Genomic DNA, 17,473 nt, shown 5'->3' on the forward strand with positions numbered 1-17,473 from the left:
TATGAGTTTTTTAATGTTAAACCAACTTTGCGTATGCCTATCACGGTCATGACACATCATATTTTAAGTTGTATTTCTGTATTTGGCTTGCTAATATTTAATGTGGGATAGTTAACAGTTCTTAGATCAATGGGATTTTTAAGGTTGAGCCTTGAGATCAAGGAATCAGCTGATTCCTTCAGAAGTAGATGTTTTAGGGGGGAAAAAAGGATCACTGGTAGAAAATATCTACATTTTGCTTGCCTGAAACATAATTTTTCCTTATTTTGTATTTTTTTTTTCTTTTGAGACATTCTTCCTGTGTAGCCTAGGCTGGCCTCAAACCTGTGGTTCTGCAGCTTGTGCTTCCTGAGGGTAGGGGCTGCATGTAACAAACTTCTTTCTCATTCTTAAAGGCACCATCACTGAAACTTAGTAGGTAAACTGTAGACTAATTTTCTTTGGGCCACCAGCTCACAAAGAGCAACATGGAGACTTCTTATTAACTATGAAAGCTTGGCTTATAGCTTAGGCTTTTTTCTAACTAGGACTTATAACTTAAATTAACACATTCCTATTCATCTACATGCTGCCACGTGGATCATGGCTTTTTACCTCTCCTCTTGCATGTCTTGTTCTCTCTGTGACTGGCTGGTGATTCTGCCTTTCTTCTTCCCCAAGACCTCTCTGTTCCCAGAAGTCCTGCCTATATTGGCCACTCAGCTCTTTACTAAACCAACCACAGTAAGACATCTTCACACAGTGTAAAGGAATATCCACAAGAGTGGACAGTTTATTTTCTCTCAATAATTTTAAATTATTGTCCTGATATCTTCTGGCTTCTACGTCAGGATTTTACCATAATACTTTTTATTGGATACTTTTATTTTTATTTATTTGTTTGGAAGTATTTAGACTTTTAAATCACCTGCTCTTTAGTGCAGCAATGTTATTCCTGGATATGTATCTAAATATTATAACAGGGGGAAAAAAAGAAAGAAAGAAAAGAAAGGACCAACACATCAGGTAGTTCACTGTGTCGTTATTGAGAAAACTTATTATTATGTACATTAAATCTAAGCTCTAGTTTCTTAAACAGGGAGCTTTCCCCCATTTCCAGACCTAGGTGGTTATAAACAATCTAAGACCAGTACTGACTATAAAATTTCACAGAATTCTCATCCACTTGGTACTTGGTTAGACAAGTGCATTTTTTAGTCAAATATGTTGCAGACAGGTGATAAGATTCCAAGAGAGAAAGTGCATGTTGATCATTTGGGATTCTTATACATAACAGGGTATTGGGAAAAAAGAAAAACAAAACACTAAAACACACTTGTGATCCCAGGATCCCAGGATCCCAGGATGTGGGCCACCATGACAAAAGGATCACAAGTTTGAGGGCAATCCAGACTACACTTAAATCCCTATAGGCACCTCAGTAACCTTTGAACTTCAAGTGGTGACAACATTTACAATGTTATGAACCAGTACTTTTTTAGACAGTCAAAGCCAACTTTTACCCCAAGATTACCCTGTGCCAATTCAAAAGATCTCATTCTTATTAGATGCACCAATTAGGGAGGACAAAAGTCATTTTCATTTGAAGCAACTTTCATCTGAACCTCCTCTTCACTTTTCAGATGTGTGTATGTTGTCTTAACTACATCTGTCTCTCTCTTTCCCATGTTCGATTTCATACACCCCACAAATTACTTCCCTTGTTACATATTTGCCATCCTCGCTCTACCCAGTGGTCACTTTTCCCCCGCAAGTCTGTGCCACAGAGAACATGCCAGGAAAACAGATACTCAGTGTTCACATGACTTCACCTGAGATTGCACTTTCCTGATCCCTTTCATCACGGCACCGATCATGTGCCTGCATATGTAACTCTTATCCATCCCACACTTGCTTTCAGTAGTCTATGGAACATGCATAGCCCCTTTCTAAGACAACAGACTCTAAATATTTGAGGCTGAAACAGTATCATCGCAATAATCGTGAACTATATAGATGCTCGGGATGGACATTTTGTATTTTGGGGGCTTTTCAAGGTTATCTATCCAAATTAAGTTCAACCTCATATTCTAATGAGGAGGCAACATGGCAGCTCAGCCACAGATGCCACCACCATCCCAGCGTCTAGGAAGCAAGGTAGAAAACAAAGATACTAACAAGTAGTGTTAAAGACTAACTTAAGTGTTGCAAACTTTTGTAAGGTTTGAAAATTAGCTTCATTCCTCAAAAATGCCTGGAATTATATTGAGAGACAAGTTCCCCAGAGCTTGTCAGGAAGCTCTGTTCTAAAACACAGATCAGTGTGGAGGAATGAATGTTTCCTGTCCTTTCTCCTCTCCTCTCCTCTCCTCTCCTCTCCTCTCCTCTCCTCTCCTCTCCTCTCCTTCCTCCCTCCCTCCGTCCCTCTCTCTCTCTCTCTCTGTCATTATTTCATTCTGACACAGTTTCTCACTGACCTATACCAGGAGCTACCCCAAGCCCATCACCATAAAACCTTCCTTTTAGCCAACCCAGAGCTGGGAAGCAGAGGAGCACTGGACAGCCCTGAGAGACAGCATGGAAACTCCGCACCCAAGAGGCAGCACCATGATGGTGGCTGTAAGTCCTGGACTTGGTGTTTCAGAAGGTGGCAATGGTCTTCCAATACTGAGTGGGTGGTGTTGGGTGTGCAGCATTACTCCCCCAATCTCTAAGTCTTGCAACAGAAGCAAAGAATCAACTTGGAAAGGTGCTTTCCAGAACATTCCATCTAGCCACTAGCCAAGCCACTTAAGTCATGAAACCAAATGACTAAATTCAAGATTTGCCATTGGCTGTCACTGGCTGCAAAACTGCAAGAACATGGCTTGATACGTATATCACTAAAGTGTGCAGTGACGGGTTCTGCCTCCACTATAAGCAGGGGTGGCTTTCAGGAAGAATTCACTGTGAGACGACAGTGTTGCTAGGGAAACTGATAATTATGTGGCCAAATGGAGGGTGCCGAATAGAGAAAAGGGTTCAGAAGAAATGTAAAGTTTTGATCCAAATCACCATGTTAATAGTACAGTTTGTTGATCTTCTGTAGTCACATAATTTAATAAATACCATTAATTACATGCTTGACAAGACACTGATTTCCAAACTGAAAGACATGAATAATAGGGAAAGGCTACTGGTTACTGATCATACCCTGAGTATACCAGAGCAAGACCCTGTGCTTTTAATAAACTACAATTAAACTGTAAACACTCATAAAGGTTTAAAAACCCCATATTGGCTTGATTTCTGTGACTTCTCTTTTGACTTCAATTGTATGCCTTTCCAGGTATAAAAATCATAGCTGTACTTACTAACAGCAGTACTTACCTTTGCCTCATAGTCACATGGTACCAAGCAACCTTAGTAGGCTAGAGAGGGAAAAGCTATCACCACATTCATATTCTACACAATAAGACCAATTCAGAGCAGCTGGGGACCCGCTTGAGGCACAGCCCTCCATATACCTTCCATGCTCTTCTCTAGCAACTGCCTTGAGGCATTACTTAGAAACTATCCCTTACTTAGGGACAACCCAGCAGAAAGACATAAACCTGGTGAGTGCATTTGAATCTTTAAACACGGACTTCATTTAAATGAATGTTTTTTTTCAATTCTTTGCACTTTTAGTGATTAAGAAGTTACTTTGGAAGTTAATGCTTCAACATAAACAGTTGATTATCAGAAACATCTCTCTGGTAATGCCTATGCGTCTCTGTGCAGTATATGTATGTGCATGTTTATATATATGTACATGTCAGTGGGTGTTTGTACACACATGTGTTGAGGTCAGGAATTAATTGACCTTAGCTGTCGTTCTTCAAGAAGGGTTATCTTATTTTATTTTAGAGAAGGTGTCTCAGGGAATACGGAGTTTTGATCTAGCGAGGCTGGCTGGATGACAAACCCCAGAGACACCCTCATCTCTTGTCCCTTGCACTGGGATTGTAGATGCAAACCACCGTACATGGCTTTTATGTGAGTGCTGTGGATCTGAACTCGGGTCTTTATGCGTGGGTGGTGACACTTAACCAACTGAGGCATCTCCCCAACCCTGAAAATATTTTAATAGGAGAGAAAGATCATCAAAAAATGAAAGAGCTCATAATTAGCAGAGTTTTGCTACAAGTCATAACAGGGAGTTGTTAGGCCGCTGAAGTACTGCTTTGTGTAACACCCTTCCTTTTCCTCAAGCCCTGCTACAGGTTCATGAAAATCGAAGAAACCAAAAGTCTTGCAGTCTGCACATTTCTGTGTATACGCTCTCTTATGTTTTTATGTAAGAATGCAGTATTTAAATGAAACACTCATTCGTACGGATTTATACTTAACCTATGTACAGAATGTGAATGTGTGAGGACATGTAAGTGACACATGGATCGTGGGCGTGTCTGATGTTGTGTTCTCCACTTGTTTGGTTTTTAGCAAGGTGGACATGGGGAGTATAAGTAAGACCCCCAGATAAAGAAGAGAAATGAAGAGAATATCTTAACTAAGTGAGTCTGGAGAGCTAGAGACAGGCCACCAGCCTTCTGATGCATGAGCAAGGTATTTGCTGAGGGTAAGGACTAGAAAAAATGGAATATCATTTCCAATGCAGTTTACTCTGCACATTTATTCATGACACTTTAAAGGTAATGCTTGGGTTTGCCTTTAGTTGGGACTCTGCCATTTACACTGACACATTTATGTTTGATATGGGCTAAGATGGCAGGCTGTTATCCTCATATTAGGAGGTGGTGTGAGATTTGGGGTCTCCAAGTCAGAAAAAAAAACTTAAGTCCTGATTACGCTGTCCGCAACCAAGAGGTCTGAGGTGAGGAGAGACCAACCTTGACTCAAGCCATCCTGACAGGACGTTTGTCTGGCTTCCACATTCTCCATAGTGTCTCCTTTCGAGACTTCACCAGGAGACGTTCGTCTCTCGAAGATATTGTTGTTGTTGTTAACTTGAGTCCCGTTTTGCTTCAGTAGCCTGAACACTTCAGCCTCCAGATCTCTGATCTAGAAAACAAAAAGCCACCCACAAATCAGACTGTGCAGCTCCTCTCGGCAGAAGTGGCTCGCTGTGGTGGCGGGGGTGGGGGGTGGAGGAGGTGGGGGGGGGGTCCTGGGGGGGGCTCACTCACCCGTACTTGGAGGCCTTGGACTTCCACCAGGTGGGCTTTCTCCACCTCTTCCAGCTTCTTCCTTTCCACTTCCTGTCTCTTGATGAAATCGAGCTCTCTTAAGAAGAAAGCAGTAAGTTCAATTGTAGACAACTTTCACTAAGTAAGGGAATGTGCACGCTCCTACAGAAGCCCTCAAGTGCACAGTGGGATAAACCCGAGTTATTGAAATAAATGAAGCGCAAATATAGTTAGTGGGAAAGTTTATGGCACTGAAAGGCAAGACACCTTTCATGATTAATCACAAGCACAGGAAGTCTTCTTCCTAGTGTTCTTAGGATGCTGTTCATCTGGAGTATGCACACTCATGTGGACAGGAGTTGACTGCACTAACGACTCTGTGGGGAATTCAATGGTGATAATTTCCTGTCAGTAGAAATGATTCTCTATCTCCAATACATATGGCAACAGATGGAAGTGGATGGTAAGAGCTGAAAAGAGGTCGTTCCAGTGAGAAAACAGGGGAAGGGTACTGAGGCGAACACTCACACCTCCAAGGGTAATCCTGGAGAAGGGGATGCCCCTCCATTCTGAGAGCTTCTGGTAGAATGGGCATAGCTTACACATAGATATAGCGTTGTTGGCAAAAAGTTACAACAGTAATGTACTGAGTTCACAATAGCAAAAGAACCACTTATCCTCTTTTAAACAACTTGTTACAGCTATCTGTTTCAACTATTAAAACATTACTTCTAAGACAGGAAAGAAATACGATGACTGCGACACACATACTTAGCTTCCAAGGCTTGTCACAGAAAACCGCAGAAGGTACTGGTGTTTGGTCTAGTGAGTCAGAAATAACTCATGACGACCTCTCTGGGCATCCTCTCTGAGATTACATCAAGGCCCAAGAGGTGGAAGAAAAACAACTGTAGCTCAGAAAAGAGCTGCTGAAAGTTCCTCTCAGGGTGTGGAGGGGGCCTGCCTCACTATTGTGACCTGGGTCCCTGACAGCTGGAGAAATGCAGCAGCAGGGTGGGGGGGTCTTGCGGTCAGTGTCTGCACGCCCACAGGAGCAGGGTCTGTGGTCACTGATCCTAAGGACAGACAGAAGCAGCCTCAGCCACACCGCCCTGCTCCTCTGTTTGTAGCCCTCGCAACGGTCAGCCAAGCAGCTACACTCTGCTTTCTAAAACACAGAGATGCTTCCAGAAAGAACCAACAAGTGTAAATGTTTTAATAGTTCCTATCAAAAACTAAGGGGGAGTCAAATGACCACACCCAAAATACATTCCCATGAGAAAGAGTGGCTCCGCTAATCTGAAGGGGAACCCGGCCTACACTTCCCACACCCCTAAATAGTATCATGCCATCAGGGATGCACCTTCTTCAGACACCCATCAGTTTAACTGTTCCATGGATCACTAGGCAACACTTACTTTTGCTGAAAATCCTTGATCAGCTTCTTTGCTTTGTTGTATTTCTTTTCCAAGGCCTGGTACTGGCTTTGAGTCTCTTTGAGATGCTCATTCACAGTGTGACACAAAGTCTGTGCCTCGATCCAGTAGCTCTCCAACTTCAGCATTCTTTCTTTATTCTCTTCAATATTCTGTTGAAGCTGGTTTTTTTCTAGTTCCCACCTTACTTTCTCATTTTCTGCTGCTTGCAGCTGGGGAAAACAAATGCCAAGGCAAAACCAATGTAAGTATGTCTGTAGCAACCATCTCTCCACACTACTATAGCTTGTTTTAGATAAAATTCTGTCGTTATGGGCCCTAAGTCATCAAAGCTGCTTGAGACAAGAAAAGCAACAATTCTTTCCATATCCATAAAGGATAAAGTGCAAGAATTGAAAAGGGAAGTGATTTGCTCAAGGTTACCCATCTGATACATGGTGAAACACAAGTTTGAGTCCAAATTCTATGAACTTTGTTTGGTACCATGTATACTGCAAGTAGGAAAAGATGTCTAGCATGTCACTGACTCAGTCCAATATATGTCAACGCATTTCCTTTGAGAGCATGTTAAAGAAAATGTAGGACAATAAGTTGAAAATTAACTGAGGAAAGTGGGGGGGGGTAGGGAAGGGAAGAGGAAAAGAAGCATCCTATGCAGTAAAGCAGTGGTTCTCAACCTTCCTAATGCTGCAACACTTTAATACAGTTCCTCATGCTGTGGTGACCCGACCCCCCCCCACACAAAATTGTTTTTGTTGCTACTTCATAACTGTACTCTTTGCCACTTTGTGAATCACAAATATCTGTGTTTTCTGATAGTCTTAAGTGATCATCAGAATGGGTCATTCTGAAACTGGTAGATTGAGAGCCACTGCACTAAAGGCTAAGAAAGGACTTAATCGTTCACCTTACATTTGAATTACTTTCCTTAAAACTTAGACAAGTGGTCCCAATTTCTAAGAGCCTGGGTTAGCATCTATACAGTGTACCTGTGTTCTCAGGGCTCAGCATCCTTGCAACACATAGAGCATCATAATCATCTGCTAAGTGTCAGCTTCTCTTCCTGTGTTTTTAACCCTTTAGAGGATGTTACTAGGTTCCTGATTTCAATTGACATGGACATACTCAATATCTTACAGGGAGTATTATAAATATCTATGAACCTTAATTTACACAAAGCATAAAAGGCAAGGATAAGTAAAGATATAAATCGTTGTCTGATTACTCTAAATCTCTGCCATCGATCAGAAAGACAGCTGTGTGTTGTTACTGTCTCTAGGTATTCTTAGGAATGTGGAGGGCAGTTTTCTCTAGACCTCCCGGCTGAATTTGAGTGCAGGAAAGAGGAAACCCATCTGGCCTTGCTGTTGATACAATGTTTAGATGAGGCTTAAAGGGCACTGACAACCGTCACCCGCCCTTTAAGTTGCTGCTCTGCCGACCTTCTCTGCTTTCTTTAAACTTACCAGTGTTCAAAATGAAGACATTCTGAAATTATATAACATTGAACAAACTGGAATACACATTCACACAAATATATATTTTATATCACAGGTATAGTTTTGTGAATTTTTTAACTAAATACATTTGGACAAGTGGTTACAAAGTAAAAATTACTTTGAAATGATGATATCTATTTAACATGGATAATAATTACAATTACATATTTTCAAGTGTGGATATCATATACCAATCTATGAAGAAAAATATGAAATAGGAATTTGTAGTCCTTTCTAAAGTAAATCTTCATAGTCAAACGCCTATGCCTGTTTACAAGAGCTTTCGTAAAAATAGGGGCTCCTTTTCCCTACTTGTAACCAACAGTTTAAGAAGATGTGCTTTTCAACATCAAGAAACTGTTCTGGTAAAACTACTTCGATTTTACTGCATCTGTAACTAAGTAATGTTTTATAGCAGTTGTTTATGTACCAGCCACTGCTAACTTAGAATTTAAAATTCACAGTGCGAGGCTGGCACTGGGGAGGCTGAAGAGCTGCAGAGCATATTAGTCAAGAATGTCATTCAACTAAAGTAGCCCAGCTAATTCTTCTCCATTTAAAACACACACAAAATCCCAAACAAGTATCCATTGTGAATGAGAACAGAACACTAGTCGTGGGGAGCAATTAGTACCTTAATTTTAAAAAGACCATGGAAGCAATACAGAATAGTTTGAAAGTAACTAAAAAAAATTTTAAGTCTCTGAAAATATACATTTGATAGAACTGAACACAATAGCTAGACCTGTATCTTTTACAAGAATTTTACAGCTTACTTTCATGTCTCATTTCATATAGATTAAAAATATATTGTCTTTTTATTTCTATTTCTCTTCAACAAATTTAAATAATGCAAACTAAGTACTCCTCAAGATTTCCAGTAACTCCTGGACCTAAATCAATTACACAGTGTCATAGAGTGAATTTATAATATTTAATTCTTAGACATGGGAAGCTTTTTTAAAAAAGTAATTAATGTGCTACATTAAAACAATACATTGCCTCTAATAATTAGTTTTAAAAAATCAATCAATGTATTAGAAGGTAAATCACATAAAGGAGATTTGATATACCAGTTTGTACTTAAAATTAGTACACAGTTCAGATGCTTGAGCCATTAAAAATATCATTTTTTGAAGAAATTTCAGAGAGAATATGCATAAGCATATCTGTTTAAGGTATGAGGTGCCACATGGCTTTCACTGGTGTGTGTGCGGTGTGCTTGCTCTCCCGGAAATTCTATCTTTGTACTCAGTTGTGGAACTGAAATTCATGGAAGTATGCTCTCAAATGCACAGGACCAAATGCATTAGTCCTAGGCTTAAAATTCCTCAGGGTATCTGAAGTTTAAAGAGTACAATCCAAACACCACGGAGCGGTGCTTACCTTGGTCTTCAATTTTTGAATCTCTGCTTCTGTAACTGCATGTTTGATTTGCAACTGAAAATTGAAAAGAAAAAAAATTCTCAACTAAGAGTGTTTTTATATTTTTAAAGACTCAGCAGCGAGAAGAATATCTTATGACACAATAAAAAGCCTAGGAAACTGCTGCAATGCAGCAGGTTATAAATTACAATGTCTAGCGTGTAAAATGCCTCACTGGGTGCAAACTAATTAAACACAGGGTTTATAGCTCACAGTCCCTAACATCCGATTAAGTTACCAGTTTAATTGCTCAAAGGCCAAAGAAAAGAAAACCCGTTTCTTGGCCTCTGCCGCTCTTCCTTTATGATCTGAGCGTCCCAGAGCCATTTCCTTGCTGAGGCTGGCCGACCGAACAGCTTGAGCCAGCAGCCTAGCATAGCGTGAAGATTCAGTTCCACATCTTGCAGAAAGGTGGTGCTGTGGTTCTGCGAGTCGCTCTCAGGTTCCGCAGAGCGGCTCTGCTGCAGAGGAAGGAGGGGATGGATGCAGTGGCTCTGAGAAATCTCCGGGCTTGTTTTTGTTTTTCCTCCTTCTTCGTTTTAAAAGCAGGAAAGGTACAGATTCGGATTTCTGCCCCCCAAAATATCTACTTATATGAAGACTCGGACCTCAAAAAGTATTTTCTACAACATAATAGTCGCCTTTGCCATTTGTTTGCTTTGCTCCCCTCCCCCCCCCACTGTTTTCTTTGTAAGGAGGGGTCTTCAATGCGGCATTCATTTCGTTAAGGGCTGAACGCCCTCCCTGAACTTAAGGAAAACAGTTTATAGGTTCACAATTTGTTCTCTGAATTCCCTGGGAAAGGATGTTTTTGAAATTCCCAATTCTCCCCGTTTTAGAGGTCAAAGCACGAACCTTCATCAGTTGTATTTTGCCCACTGAAAGGTCTGGAAGGGGGGGGGGCGGCACTCTGCTACCAAATCCACGAACATTTCTGCCACACTAAGTAAGGCGTTTAAGGACTTTACGTGGCACCCTGTGTTTTTTGGTCACACTGTACTCTGAGTTGGTTTTCCACAAACTTACTAAAGACCACACACACACACACACACACACTTTTTTTTTCCTTGTCCCGACTTAATTTGGAATTAAAGCTATCCAGGAAGTACTGTAACCTTAATCTTATGCTATTATACAACCAAGCAAATGTAATGCAGTTTACCAGTCAACCAAGGGATGGCTGAAGGAAGGGCCTTGAATTACAAGGGGAAGTAACCTGTGCGGCCAACAGCGCCTCCTAAAGGGTCCTCTCTGGGTTTGTAGCATGTATGTCTTTGGCTTTACTGGCCCGCTGGGGGCACATGGGAAGGATACCAAGGGAAAGAAGGAAGACTGAAAACCAAACACCCAGCTTATGGCTAACAGTCAGAGCCTGGAATTCTCAGGCTTGGTGCACCAAGGTTCTTCCCCTCAGTGGTTTGTCAAGGCAGGCAGCCCAGCTGTGGAGCGTGACCCCAATACTGTTTTAAAAGGGACCGAAGACAACAATGCCCATGGCTTATCATATTTTCACTCTTTCTGAGATGATCAGCGTTCTGGGTCTCTGGGTTTCACACCTTTGGCCTAGTGGTCCAACTCACTGAGCTGCCTTTAGCAGATGCCCAGAGTGTGAGCGTGCCAGTAAAAGGAAGCTACACTAAGCTTTCTCAGTGAAAATACTGATAGAGGCCCTTTGTGCTCCCAGGAAACCTTGGTCTTGGTAGGTCTTCCAGATGCTGACAGTCCAGGACACCCAGGCTTAGTATCCAGAGTAAACACAATGATCTAGAGTCTTCCCGCTCCTGATTTGGGGGAAACTGAGGCTCAGAGAAGACACTCAACCTGTCCAGTTACAAAAAAATCAACACTAAGTTAGATTACAACTTGGATGTCTGGATTCTGATCTTCTGCCATTTCTCTTAAAAAAAATGATAAACTTTATAAACATCTATCAAGGAGAAGCTCTATGCAAGATGCTGTGAAGGTAACATTCTCTCTCCAATACAGTCATGCTAACCTCTCCTGCCAATAGGAACTAACGCCTTGCAAGGCCAAAAGTATTTAGGAGTAGATATACAACTACAAGGAATTATTTTCCAGTTATTATATTGTTTGGCAGTAAAGCAAATTCATATGCCTAGATGATATTTTTCCCAGCAATTATTGCCAAGAATATTTACTCTTTGATGTTTAAAACATCAATTAATATGAAAAGTTAGGCTGCTCAAATTCACCATGTTTGTCTTGTGCATGTGGTATGCAGTAGGAATACTGCTTAACCTCTCACCTGTACTTTTCTCCCAAGTAAAGTGCACTTCCTCATAGTTTATGACCAGCCTCACTGGGACACTAAATGAGATAATCCATGTAAGGCCTGTAAAGCACATTGGCTGAGTAAGAGTTACTCATCAACAAAGGCAGCCGGGTCCAGGGAGAATCATCTAAAACACCCCAGTGTGAGTACCCCATTTCACTTCCCACTGGACCCCCGCAACCCAACACTCAGGCAGCAGAGCCAGGAGGATTGCTGCAAGTTCAAGGCCAGCCTGTTTTACACAGCCAGTTCTAGGCCAATAAAAGCACCACAGTGACATTCAGAAAAATTAATCAAAAGCTATTAAATGGCATATACTAAGCCACTCCTGAAATAAAAACACATCTGGTTTTATCCACAGGACTGACAGCAGTGAGCACTAGTATGAGGGAATACCAGACACCATTTTCTTGATGACAAACTCCAGTGGAACGAAGGCACATGGCCTTCCTCTTCACGGGGCTTTAAACTCCTTTGCTCATGCCTCTTGTGACCTCTGTCAGTAGCTTCTCTACACCTCAGTTTCCCAAATGAAAACAGGACTAGATGGGAAGAGCTCCCAGCATCCCCACTTACTTCTACATTCGACAGTTATTGGAGATAACAAAATGGATGAGGCATATTTGCCATGGTCAGGGCCCAGAAATCAAATCACAAGCATCTTCTCCTACATGTTAGGTTAGTACCCCAAGCTGTGGACGGACTTAAGGGGAAACGCTAAGGAGGCCACACTGCTGCCTAAATGCTTCTCTTATCTAAATGAGTAAGAGCACTGCCCTCATTAGCAGTGAGGTGGCCACCGCTGGTCAGAGTGCAGTGCTAGGAAAACTAGCCAATTCTTCAGGTACAGAGTGAAATGTGCAAATCTGGACATCACTCACACGACAGACAATAACTCTACTGTAAGGTTTCCTAGGTGACACAAGGCCTGAAATTACAGATATATGGTTATTTTCATCTTGGGTGCAATGGACCTTTCCAAGAATTTTTACGTATCAATCACTGGTAACAGGAAAGGCATAAAAACATACAAGTTGAACTTTTTCAGTTTACACAGTAAAACATTGTACAAGGGCTTTAAATAGCAGAGCTAATAGTTGCCAAAGCCAGTGTGTAGAAATCTCAGCCCACAGTTCTGCTAATATGGAATTTTTTTTTTAACATTGGCAGGAACCTGACTGTTTTTCTTCAGCCCCTTATATTACTGCAAATGGCTCTGGGAGTGAGCAGATCAGGTCCTGCTCAAATCGATGCTCAGATGAGAAAGGCTCAGAGCCATCACGCTGCATCCCAGAGCGTCCCCTGAGAGAAGAAGGTTCCGGACAAACAACCTGAGGCCTGGCTTCTCTACTTCGTCTGCCCATCAGCTTGCCTAGCTTGTTTCCCTGGTGCATATATTGCTCATTCAACCCTTAGGAAAATCTCGAGGTGCATGTGATCATCACTGCCCTAGATGAGAAGTCACGACTCTAACTGGGCAGTCTCTGAGACCCTGACACAGAACGGAAACCGGTAACACTACCAGCATCTGGTGTCCTCAATTAAAACCCAGGGAGCTGAGGAGTGGACTCAGTGGCCAAAGTGCTTGCTGTACAAGCATGGGGACCTGAGCAAGGGAGGCCAGCACCTATGTCCAAGATCGAGAGTTCTATGTGCACATGTAACTAGCCTGGAGGTGGAGACAAGAGGATCCTGGAGCTTACTGGTCAGCCAGTGTAGACCAGACTGTAAACCCCCAGATTCAGTGAGACCCCTATTTCAAACAATAAGGGAGAGAGTCGCAGAAGAAGGTATTCATTGACCTCTGACCTCAACGTGGTGCATGAGTGCACACCCCAATACATATAGAAAAGGAACATAAAAATAGGAAAGAAACTAGACTGTGTACATTACTAAACCAAGATTTAGTTAGTGACACTATATGCCGGGTCCATAGTCCCCAGGGCCACATGAACATGGCAGGCAGAGAGAACTTGTTCCTGGTTGGCTCCAGTAGACTTTTCCTCCTGTAACTAGGCCAGAGGTTCTTGGTTTTTGTTCTCTTTTATATCCAAAATAGCCAAGACTGACTGGAGACACCCGTCTCTCTCTCAGGGAAGAACAATCTGCTGTGCCAAGAGATGAGCGAACTTGGCAAATGCAGTAGAGCTTGTAGAAGGTTGACTTTTCTTCCTCTCGGGGCTTCTCCAAAAGATTGCAGGCCTACGTCCTTCACTTGTGAGACCACGCTCTGCCATCTTCCTGTCAAATATATATAACGTGGACACCCCCAATGTCCACCCAGGGACTTCAGCTGACATAAATGTACAATTCTACAACGAGCACCAAGTCTCACTTCACATGCTGTAGGTGTACTGCTGTGTGTGGGCTCTGTTTATTGCTTTCAATAAGATGAACATGGGGCGTGTATGTTTGTAACCACCAGAAATGGGCTGCTGTGGGCAGAAAGCTAATCAGCTTCAACAGCTACACTCTACTTAGTCTGTGCAGGCATGGAAAATATTTTTTTGAAGTGAAAAATGTTATCTTTGCAGGAGAGATTTAGGGGTCTTCTAGAGCCAGACATTTTCTAATCAGATAAACACAACATTCCCCTCTCTTGTTGCATAAGGGTAGTAATGCCTGGTGTCTCAGTGAGATAGCTTCAGCACTGCACAGATTTTTAACTACTGGGTTTTTTTTTTTTTTTTTTTTTTTTTTTGCCCTACACTGAGGTCTGTTTTGTCCACAGTAGGGTGGGCTCCACAGGAGGAGGAGCTGAGGGCATTTCTGCCCACATATGATGCTATTAAAATGGGTTAATGGCAAACATCTTTGCTTTTTTTTTTTTGCTCAAGCCTTCATAGATGTTGTCTCAACATCAACAAAAGTGGATTTATTTTCAGGGAACTACATATACAAAACAAGCTGGAATTAGCTAGCTGAGTCGTAACTCACTCAACCTGATATGAAGGTCCCCACCAAGGGCAGTTAATGAAGTGCAGGGCGAGTCTCTAGCAAGGCCACTCAGGGCTGATTCTCAAACTGTGGTTATTAATGAGAAACGTGTTGGTTACATTTGACAGCTGGTTATTATAGCTCCTTTAAAAATAAATAACTGTTTACTACTAAGGAGCTAACAGTTCTCAGTTCCGTACTTGCTAATGAAACTTCCAGAGAGATGGCTTTATTTATTCTCCAGGGTATTTATAACTTTTCTAGTTTATTTTTCACAGACCTAAATAACACCACTTTCAGACTTCGGCTTTCCCTAAAGAGGAAGATTTGCTACCATTGGTGCTAGCAGTCCTGGCTGCCAAGCAGTGCTGTGGAGGTGTATTAGCCCTGTTGAGAGAGGATCCATGCTGATACAGCCTCTCTACATGACCCCCACCCCCTGTCCTACTGGAAGTCAATCAGAAAAACTCTTAGCCCAATTGGCAGAAACTGGAAGGAAGGAAGGAAGGAAGGAAGGAAGGAAGGAAGGAAGGAAGGAAGGAAGGAAGGAAGGCAGGCAGGCAAACTGTTCACAGACTATAACATATTCAGGAACAGCAATCAAATCTATTTAGTGGCTGGAGAGATGTGTGGGGCGTGTCGCTTGCTGGCCTAGGTTCAGGTTTCGCGAGAGACCCTGGCTCAAGGGAATAAGTAGAGAGAGGGATAGGGCAGGGCATTGGATGTCCTCTGGCTTCCTTGTGAACATGAACACTTGCGCATACACGTGTGTATATACCACATATACACTCACACACATGTAGAATAAATCACAACAAAACTCAAATAAGAGCAGGAAAGAAAAGTCTAACTCAACTTGAACTAATAGTTAAAATAAGAAGCCAGAAAATGAGCAGGGAGCAACTGAGCAGATAGTCGCCTCCCCTGCTTCACCTGATATCCGGACCCTCCATACACCACCGCCCCCGGCTTCCGGAGAACCAGTCTAGCTAGTGCAAAAGGAGGACACTGTCTATGTCCTACCAAAGAATGCGACCTCAGGGCGGCTCTCCTCACCTCCCTGCAACTTCACATTTGTTCAGAAGCAGCTGTCTGAGCAGGGAGAGGAGGCAGGAGGGGGTTGACTTGCACACCTAGAGCTGCAGAACTCTGAGTCAAGTCCACATGAGAGCAGCACCTTCTCGGGTGCCCAGCATGGTCCCGGTTTTCCTCTTTTGCCTTGGAATGAAACAGCAAACTTTGTATCTGCAGTGACAAAGTATTCACTTGTTGAAATTATGGATGTCACTTGGAGACTTCAAAGTAATGGAGACGACAAGGACTTGTAAACACAATTAGCAAATCCATGTGTCCAAGGGTAATATTATCTTAAAGTTACTCCTAGAGTAACCAGGAGATGAGAAAGTAGTCATGAGCAAAAGACAAACAAGAAAAAAGCTGAATACTTCCTAGGGACGCAGATCACACAGCAAGGGTGCAGGGGATGAGGGAATCTGCAGTTAAAGGCGATCTAATGACACAAAGTGGATGACAGGAGTCTGACACTCAGACATAGAAAAGGAGATAAATAAAACCACCAAAAAATGAATACATACTGATGGCTTCTTTAAGAAAATTAAACAAAAGAAAACCACACTAAAACAAAGTCTTACAATGGACTAAAATGAGAATAACGCAATATAGACCTAATACAAAGTAATTGTATTAGAAAGAGGGGTCGGTCAGGCTGTAGCTCAGGGGCAGAGTGCTTGGTCTCTTACACCCTGTACTCAGGTAGGGGAGCATTAGAAAAAAGAGAGAGAGAGGAGAGAGAGAGAGAAGAGAAAGAGAGAGCTATGCTAGGAAGCCTACTTGTAAGAAATTGTGGCAAAAACTAAACTCTAGACTGAAGGGAAGAGAAGCACCCAAATCCTGGCTGATATTACACCTTTTTACAAAAATGTGCTTAAAACAATGAAGCTAACCATGCAACATTTTCAGAAGACAAAAAAAAAAAAAAAAAAAAAAAAAAAAAAGAAAAGAAAAAAAAGAAAAAGAAAATGTCAGGCCTAGCCAATTATCATGGAGTCACAATAATTAGAACATAATTCTCGGTATGAAAAGTTCACAAAAACTATATCCACCATAAACACCTAATAAATTACTCTGAGACACACTCTCTGAGAAATTGAAAACTAAAGAATTAGGAAATAATACTTTTAAAGGAAAAACACAAGAGCAAAATATTTGCAAATATAAAGGTACCTGAAATGTTTTTAAAAATTAACAAATTTTAATATTAATTTTCCTTAAAACTCAAGATCTTATCAAACATGTTCACACAGAGAATGCAAATGGTATTTTTGTTTTTAATTTCTGAAATTATGTAAGGATAATATATTTTAGAGCCTTAAGATAGCCTGTAGTAACAGCCAACAAATAGAAAGGAAACATAAAGCATAAAATGAGTTTAGAATAGTAATAAATACCATGAGTAACTACTACAATACATTCAAACCGACAAAATTTTCTTAGTAAAAGACAGATTCTAACATTGTATATTTTTCAAATTCCAATAAAAGGAAATGTTGCAATTGGCTTTGTTAGATGTAGGTACACAATACTACAACAAAAGAGATTGTCAAATATTAACATCAAAGTATAACCTAAAAGCAAAATGAAATCATTGTTATATTTCATATGCTTCCAATATAATACCAAAGTAGACAAAAAATAATATGTAGGTATAATTAACTA

The 17,473-nt window shown here is 41.4% G+C and overlaps 1 protein-coding gene across 9 annotated transcripts in view; it reads right to left on the reverse strand.

Annotated features, from left to right (window-relative positions):
- Ppp1r9a (protein phosphatase 1 regulatory subunit 9A) overlaps positions 1-17,473 on the reverse strand; it is a 248,459-nt gene that overhangs the window by 33,123 nt on the left and 197,863 nt on the right. For 8 of the 9 annotated variants that reach the window (XM_051177141.1, XM_051177140.1, XM_051177144.1 and 5 more), the window contains 4 exons: positions 9,469-9,522; positions 6,566-6,795; positions 5,148-5,244; positions 4,851-5,022 (listed from right to left, as the gene is read on the reverse strand). In XM_051177141.1, the coding sequence (XP_051033098.1) occupies positions 4,851-5,022; positions 5,148-5,244; positions 6,566-6,795; positions 9,469-9,522 (553 nt within the window). The remainder of the gene's footprint in view (positions 1-4,850; positions 5,023-5,147; positions 5,245-6,565; positions 6,796-9,468; positions 9,523-17,473) is intronic. The other variant, XM_051177142.1, reaches the window with a different exon arrangement.

This window comes from Phodopus roborovskii, unplaced genomic scaffold (assembly GCF_943737965.1).
Source record: "Phodopus roborovskii unplaced genomic scaffold, PHOROB, whole genome shotgun sequence".
Classification (NCBI taxonomy): Eukaryota; Metazoa; Chordata; class Mammalia; order Rodentia; family Cricetidae; genus Phodopus; species Phodopus roborovskii.